This window comes from Furipterus horrens, unplaced genomic scaffold (genome assembly GCF_987537825.1).
Source record: "Furipterus horrens unplaced genomic scaffold, mFurHor1.1.pri manual_scaffold_3, whole genome shotgun sequence".
Lineage (NCBI taxonomy): Eukaryota > Metazoa > Chordata > Mammalia > Chiroptera > Furipteridae > Furipterus > Furipterus horrens.
In genome coordinates, this window is record NW_028327173.1 from 140523550 (window position 1) to 140532342 (window position 8793).

Genomic DNA, 8793 nt, shown 5'->3' on the forward strand with positions numbered 1-8793 from the left:
AATCAAAACAAATTCAACTGACTCTAATGAGAAGAAAATCGGAAAAACCCGTGAATGATGGATATTATTTTTAAAACTTGGATTGAGGAAAGCTGAAGACCTCTTCCAGAATAAAGTTGTCTAAAGAGACATTACAACTACATGTAAGTGTGATTCTGGATTAGATCCTGAACTGGAAAAGAAATTCTTATACGTGATTTGGACAACAGGTGAAATTTAAGTATGGACTGTATTACATAATTATGTATTACATAATATTGTAGCAATGTTAAATTTCCTGATTTTAATATTTGTATTGTGGTAATGTAAGATAATCTCCATGTTTTTTAAAATTATTTTTGTTTTGACTTGGTTTTAGAGGGAAGGGAGAGAGGGAGAGAAACATCAGTGTGAGAAACAATGATTGGCTGCCTTCCATACACACCCTGACTGGGACTGAACCTGCAGCCCAGGCGTGTGTCCTGACTGGATATCAAACCCGTAACTTTCTGGTTTGCAGTGTGACGCCCAACCAACTGAGCTACACCAGCTGGCTTAGGCACTCTCCTTGTTCTTTAGAAATACCCACTGAAGTATTTAGAGGTCAATGGACACAATGTCTGTAACTTATTCCAAATGGCTGTGGAGAAATATGTGTGGATACACACAAACACACACACAGTGTTCAAATGTGGCAAAATGTTAACAATTGGGGAATGTGGGTGAAGGATATAGGAAGTTTTTATACTACTATTGCAGCTTTTCTCTAAGTTTAAAATTATTTTGAAAAAAAGTTTTGTTTTTTAATTTCTTTCTGATTCCTTCCTTGATACTTGAAACATGTATTTCCCTTCCCCCTCCCACTCACAATCTGAAGTTCTTAATGGCTAAGGGTTTGAGTAATCTCAGACTGTACTGCTGAAATGGCATGGGGGAGATGGAAATTTGTATCACAGTGAAATGACTAAGGCTCTAGCCTTCTGAGCTGTTGGAAAGGAAATGCTGCTGCTGTTTTGCTGCAGGGTCTGTGCCAGCTCACGAGCTGTGGTTTGAGGTCTGCCCCACCTCCCTTGTCCTGGAGAGAAAGGGACTCATTTAGTCAGAGGAATCTTATCATCGTTATTTCATCTTAACTTGGTCATTGGTAGCTGAGGGGAAAGGGGGGAAATCACAAAGGTAGCAAGAAGAATGTGTATCTATATTGTGTGTCAATCTCTCCGTACTTAAAAGGCCAGGCCAATGCAAATATCTGTGGGATCTCTAAATGGATCTATGGAGCTAACCTGAAGCCATTTTCTTATTTAAATACTTTGCATTGGACTTCTGTGTGGTTAAATTTCTTTAATTTCCAGAATGATGCTTGTACAACACAGAAAAGCAGCCCAGTCCCCTTTGCTGTAATTCCAGTGTTTATAGTAGACAACCGGATATTCCCATCCAGACATTAGGTACAGATTTCATAGTTACAAAGTGCCGAACATCAGCATCTCCCTCAAAGAACATTCATCAAAGCAGCAAAGCAGAGGCGGGATACTGACAAAATACTTTAACCAAAAATTGTTGTGAAAAGAGATTCATCAACAAGCCATCAATCAGATTCACAGATAAGGAGAAACACAGTACCAGCAACGTAACAGCATTCAATAGGTAACTAGCCAAACAAAGCTGTACATAGTTTACCGTAGACAGAGCCTGGGAAACTGGGGACATAGTAGGTCCAAGATCTGAAGTTAGCCCATGTCCCACCTACCAGCCAGGTCCCTGCAGTTTACATTTGGATCTTTTCATTCTGAGGACCCTACCAGAGGCCCTATGCTAGTTTCCCCTGGTAGTTTGGGCATTTAACAAAAAATTTTGTCTATGTCAAAGGGCATAGGAATCTGCACAACTGGCTGTCTCCAAAAACTAATGATAAGGAAGAATAGATCTCAATTAATTTCACATGTGATGAATAAAAAGGCTAAGTCCTAGACAACTGTGGAGTGTGAAGAGTGTGAAAAGTGTGAAAATTGTACCTCCAACGCCCCTCCCCCACCCCGCCTCAAGTTCTGTGTTGAATTAGCTTATTTCTATCCTGTCTGAACAGTGAATGGCCAATGTGGGCTCAAAGTACTATTACTCTCTTGGAGGGATTTTCATTTTTCTCAGGAACCAAAGCCTTAAACGAAGAAACCCACCTATTTATCTAAAGCTGGTGGAGTAGGTTTTCTCACGAAGTCACACCCTATTTGTTGGCATCACATAGTCCTGGGAGCCTCTGTCCTGGAGGACTGAGCCAATTAACTAATATTCTCTACCAAATTCTTGGCAGGTGTCAACCTGTTCTTCACAAAGCCTCAGCAGCTACGTTGCTCCCAAGATGTTATATCTCAGCCTTGAGTCTATAGGGCTGGAGGAGCAGCCTGGGTTTCTACTGCCCTGAAGCGTTCTTGGGGCTTTTTGTTAGTGGCTGATTTGCTCTTCAGTGGCAGGGTGAAACTGTCCTACACTCAACAACATGCATATTCCCAGGACAACTAAACCAGCTATTTTTACATCTTAGCAAATGAGGCTGAGAAAGAACTGGCCTAAATTAAGTACAGTGAAGTAGAGATTTTAAAACACAATGCAGCTATAATCAACAGGTTAAATAAAGAGCTTCTATTTGGCAGTAGTGCTTCATCTTTAAGTTCCTCCTTGAGTACTATGCTGCTGCTTTCCTTGTGGATCTTTCATTAATTGTATGCACTATTTTATAGTTTCAATTTCTTGTACATGGGTTTATTTTCAGAATGATCAAAAACATCCTAGAGTCAGATTGTTTATGTACACAGAAATTTCAATTAAATTTGGTAATTTGGTTTGTAATAATCCTGGTACTCTAATGTATGTTATGTTGATATAACTGCTTTATTTTCATATATTATTGTGACCTACATTTTGCTTTTAAAGATGAGGCTTTCATTCTTAATAACCATAGCCAGCTTCATGGGACCTCAACTGTACTTTTTGGACTTATCCTTTTTGACCATGAATTTGGAGAGGAATGAATAAGTAAGTCATTTCTGAACCATGACTGAAGGCCTATAAAAAAATAAAATAAAATCTTTCCCCTGCTGTGCCTCCACTTTTGGCTGGAGGCTCCACAGTGGCCTGCTTGTGCCTGAGTGTGAACTGGAGTGAAATCAAATTTGTTTTCCACATTTTGTCTCAGGTTTACCTTGCAAAGAGATTAGAAAGTAAGACCTCTGAAAACAATGTAAGAGAACCCTGATGAAATAGCCTGAAGATCTTTACTCAGTGAAGAGCTGTATTATAACTAGTTTTCCTAAGGACTGAACATGAATAAATGGGTTTAAATGGACACAAAATAGAATGCACAATTTTTGTTTAGAAAAAAAGGAAAATATTCCCACTGGTAAAACCTAAAATCACTGACTGTGGAGACTTGATCATATTTGTTAGCAGAAAAGAGGCACCTCTCTAGGACTGCGTGTCCTTCCAGTGTTCTTCCAGACCCAGAATTCTGAAAGGAAGGAATGGGACTAACATGATTTCAGTGGGTACCAGGAATTGGCATTGGTTGGGTAAGGGAAGAGCAAGAGCTTCACTCAAGTGTAGGGACAGAAAAACATACCACAGCGCAGAACACATACTAGCTGTGTAATAAATACTTTGTAAATAAATACTGATCCATTTATAAAGAACGGCTTACAAGCCAGTTGAATAACACTCTTGTTAATAGGCAACACTAACTTACATTCTCCAGGTTCTCACCGGCACAAGACAACTTCATAGGACACATACATATTGTACAAAAGTCTATGACAGGTTTCCACAAGGGAGAGGTTTCCAACTGGTCCCTGCTGTTCCCACAGAAGGCCAGACAAAAGTTCCCTCAGTCATTGTTTATTGTGCTCCAGCGTGCCTCTCCTATGAAGGGCTACAAGTCTGTCTAGTTACTTTAATGGCAAACTGCAGCAGCATCAGGCAGCCTTAGTCATAGGCAAGAATAATTCAATATGGCAGCAATTGTGGCAGGGGGACTCCTTTCTTTTGGTGACAGACCTCAAGCCTTGACAGCATCCTCAAGGACTTAAAATGACAAATGTATTTTTTGACAATAAACAAGAATCAGCTTGCCCATCCTCAGAGGAAGCAGATGACAGTCATTCTTTTGAGGGGAGCTGTTAGCTTTTCAGGGGAGCTTACTGTTTCCCTGCCAGTACAACCTCTCTTCCACTTTTTTCTTTTTCCATTGGCAGAGAAGCAGCATCTTAAAGGTTTTCCTGAAGGTTCTGTTGCAGAGGGCATAGCAAATAGGGTTGACAGTGCTATTGACGTAGCACAACCAGTAGCCCAAGTGCCACAGGGTGACTGGGACACACTTGTCACAGAAGGTGGAAACCAGGACCATGATGTTATAAGGGGTCCATGTGATGATGAAGGCCAGGAGAATGGCACTCAAGGTCTGGGCTGCTTTCCTCTCTTTGACAAGGACCATTCTCTTCCGTTTGGTCATTTGATGGCTGAGGTTGGGATCCAGGCCTTTGGTTGAAGGGTCCTTGGATGGTGGGGAGGAGCAGGGCATGATTTTCACCTTGTGGCAGCTGTTGTTGGTCTCCTGGGTCCCATCAGCTTTCACCACCAATTGGAACTTATAGGCCACACATTTCTGACTCTTGGGTCTATGAGCAGCTGCTGGAGACAGGGAATATTTTGGGGTGTCATAGTCATTTTTTTCAGTTTGACCTTTTACAAAAGTTTCGTCGGTCTCTTCAGTACTGAATTGTTGTTCCCTTGTGCTTTCCTTGGCCTGACTCTTGTAGACCGCCTGGAAGACAGGGTCCGTGGTGGACTTGTCCTCGTCCTCTGAGGAGGGGTAGCTGCTACACGTAGTGAGCTGCTCAGCTTTGTCCCACTCAGTGCTTGTGCCAGTGGCTTGGGATGGCTTCCCAGTAGCTGAGATGCTCCTGCGGGAGGATGACCAGAAAGCTTGGTTCCTTCCCCTCTGGGCCAGTGTGGGTCGAGGGCAGCTGAAGCAGGACCTGAGCAGAGCCTCGTGAGCTGGCTTTCTCTTCTCAGTTTCAGCTATAGAGTCAGAGCCCTGCAGGTCAGCAAGGTCCTTGGTCCGCTTCTCTGTTTCCCGGTAGATTCGGCAGTAGAGAATTGTCATTACAGAAACAGGAATGTAGAAGGCAGCGATGGCTGTGCCAAAAGTTATGGTGGGCTCAGAGAGGAACTGGATCTGGCACTCATCAGGAGGTACTGTTCTCTCCCCAACCAAGTACTGCCAGCAGAGGATCGCTGGGGCCCAGAGGATAAAGGAGATCAGCCAGGCCAAGCCAATCATCATGCCAGCCCTCTTTGGGGTACGCTTGGCCCGATATGTCAGGGGTCTTGTGATAGAAAAGTAACGGTCAAAACTGATCACCAGAAGGTTCATGACGGAAGCGTTGCTGGCCACATAGTCCAGGGCAAGCCAAAGGTCACAAGCCAAGCTTCCAAGAGCCCAGCGTCCCATGAGGATGTAGGTAGTATAGAGGTTCATAGAGAAGATGCCAATGATGAGATCTGCACAGGCTAAGCTGAGCAGGTAATAGTTGTTAACCGTCTTCAGCTGACTATTGACTTGGAAGGAGATCATAACCAAGACATTGCCCACAATAGTGATCAGGCTTACCACAGCAGTCACAGCTGCAATAGTGATGACTTCCCACAACCCATGGTGTCCCCAAGCCTGGTGATTTACTGGGGTGCCATTGATAGTGGTTGCATTGTGGTAAGATTCTCCTTCCATTCTGGTGTGAAAATTTGCATTAGGAGTAAGTCAGGTTCTGTACTGTTCTTTTTTAAATCTAACACCTCTTCTGGAACAGCATCTGGAAGAGAGGAAAATACATTATCTTTATGCACCAGCATGAATTTCTTTTCCTCTCACTGTTTATAATTTCTAACAAAATATTAAATGTGGTCCCACACACATTTGGGGAAAGAGGCTGGAATCTCCAAAGTTTTTATAACATTTAAAAATATTTTTTATTGTGTTTTTTTTCCCCCATTGCCATTAGATAATATTTTTATAAGGGCATCATCCCTTTGCTTTTTATGATTTATAGTGCCTGAGCGCCTTTTTTGTACATGAGGCTGCTGCCCTCTTGTGGCTCCAAAAAGCAGTTTTAAAAAGGTCTGGGTAGATGAGCAAAGGAAAAGAAAAGAGAATTGGATTGTTGGGAGTAGTAAGGAGGGGAAAGCAACTGATAGTGTTCCTTACTGTAGACTGCAATGGCCTTAAGGGCACAGTTTTTAAGCTCCTGGTGATAAGTACTTTGTCAAGCACTGGAGAAAAAGGCAAGTAGTATCAATTATATAGCCCAATTATTAACATTACTGAGTTTAATTATGAATTCAATTATTAAACATTATTGAGGCGTGGTTCTGAGCCAAGACTGTATTATAAAACTTCACCCTGACTTAATGCACAAACTCCCAGTGGGTACTGGTTTTCACTTAGAGGGTTTGAAATTTGCCTCAGCTGCTAAAGATGACCCTCCCTTGGGCTATTTGCAACGTTATAGAAAATTTATTTATTTATTTATTTATTTATTTATTTATTCATTTATTTATTTTTTCAAAGATTCCATTTATTTACTTTTAGAGAGAGGAGAAGGGAGAGAAAGAGAAGGAAAGAAACTACAATGTGTGGTTGCCTCTCGTGTGCCCCCAGCTGGGGACGTGGCCTGCAACCCAGGCATGTGCCCTGACTGGGAATCGAACTGGCGACACTTTGGTTCAAAATCTGGCATTCAATCCACTGAGGCAAACCAGCCAGGGCGAAATTTTGAAAACACATATTTTCCTTTTTAAATTTATTTATTTTTTATTTTTATTTTTGAAAATAATTTTAGAAGTTCAATTATAGTTGGCATACAATATTATGTTAGTTTCAAGTGTACAATATAGTGATTAGAACTTACAAAGTGATCATCCTGATAAATCTAGTGCCCACTTAACACCATATATAATTATTACAGTATTATTGACTCTATTCCCTATGCTATACTTTATTTATTTTTATATTCACATAATTTAAAAAATTTATTGAATTTAGTGGGGTGACATTGGTTAGTAAAATTATATAGGTTTCAGGTATACAGTTCCATAATACATCATCTGTATATTGTACTGTGTGTTCATAACCTAAATATATATATTTCTAAATCTGATTATAAAGTAATATGCCCCTTGTAGAAGTTGAAGCACTGTCAAAATGTATAACAGAAAACAAAGTCTCCTCTAGTTTGGTCTTGCAGAAGTAATCAATGCTAACAGTTTAGTGTATATTTTGACAGCTTTTACCTATGCATATACTAACCAACATTTAAATACACTTATTTTTAAGTGGGTGAGTTTTTAATGTTTGCATTCTGAATTTTTGTTTTTTACTTAACAAATCATCATGGACTTCTTTTGTATCAGTACATCTTTTAGATCAAAACTACTTTTTTGCATTTTAATGCTGCCCATTATTTCACTTAATTGATATACTATAATATATTTATTCAATTTCCCATTGACAAATTCCAACTTTTAAAAATAAAAAGGAAATTTTCTTTTCTAGTTTAAAAATTTATGTACATGGTATAAAGCTTTGATGGGTACAAAATGGAAAATGAAAAAAGATAGGTCTCCATCCCATCTCTGACCTCCAAGGTCCTACTCCCCTCTTTTCCAGAGGCAACCAGTCATCATTTCTTATCTTTCCTTTCAGACAGATATAATATATAATATATATTTGATGACATGAAAATACCATTACAAAGTTTCAGGGACTTTGACATGATGATAGTGAAGAGAGAAGACTCTTTGATGACCCTTAAAGCGTGCTGTGTGGCAATACCTGCTCTGCCTGCTGGTCTGTTTTGACACTTTTTTGATAACAGTAATTGATACAAAGATGACAAATTTGTGAAGGGCTATGAATTTTCTTTGTTTTATAATGCAATATTTTAAACTATTTTTAATTTTTTTCTAAATCTCAAATTCAATATGGTATTGAAAACAATTGTCTTGGAACAGAAACCAGATTCTCCCGTCTTCCTCATCTTGTAACCTTCTCTTTCACATCCCAACTAATGCAGTCCAATTTACCTATGAAATGTTTCTCTTACTGTCCCTTTCCTTTCCTGCTGCTACCACACTGGTCCAGTCTCCTCTTACTTTATAACAATAACTCCTTGGTATTATCAACGTCCAAAAGCTGGCAAAGTAAATCCCAAGAATGCCAGTTCACTAGACATAGACTTAACAGAATCTGAAAAGACCGAAGTTACTTTATACCTATGATTATCTGGACACAAACTATCTTTAAGTTGTCATATCTATGCTGTATTGTGCAAGAAAGGGCCTACAGAATTTTCTTTTCCCCTCCCTCCCTCTCCTCCCTCCCTTCCTACCTTCCTTCTTTTCTTCCTTCCTTCCATCCATCAGTATTTATTGGCTGTCTATTATCTAACAGACTCTCATGCTGAGGATACTGTGGACCAAGACCCTAGTGGGGATATAGATAAATATCTGGGGGTTGGTACTGCAAACCATAGGGGCACATGTGAAGCGCATCTAACCCAGTTGAGTGAGGGTGGGGGAAGCATGCCCTGAGGAAAAAGTGTCTAAGCCAAGACTTGAAACAGGAATGGGATTTAGCTAAGCAAAAGGGGTGGGGTGGAATTGGAACAGTGTTTCAGCCCCAGCAGGGAAGAGCTTGTTTGTAAGCCCAGAGGCAAAAGGAGGCATCAAGTACTAGGAAGCCTGAGAAGTGAGAGATGAGACTAGTGG

At 40.4% G+C, this 8793-nt stretch overlaps 1 protein-coding gene across 1 annotated transcript; it reads right to left on the reverse strand.

The window, feature by feature from the left end:
- Window positions 1-4156: 4156 nt before the first annotated feature.
- CHRM5 (cholinergic receptor muscarinic 5) lies at window positions 4157-5758 on the reverse strand. Its single transcript, XM_090271939.1, has one exon. It carries the CDS (start codon window positions 5756-5758, stop codon window positions 4157-4159), a length of 1602 nt encoding a protein of 533 aa, XP_090128065.1.
- Between the last annotated feature and the right edge of the window lie 3035 nt (window positions 5759-8793).

Coding starts and splice junctions, on each gene's coding strand:
- CHRM5 (XM_090271939.1), bottom strand. CDS start 5,758: ATGGAAGGAGAATCTTACCACAATGCAACCACTATCAATGGCACCCCA.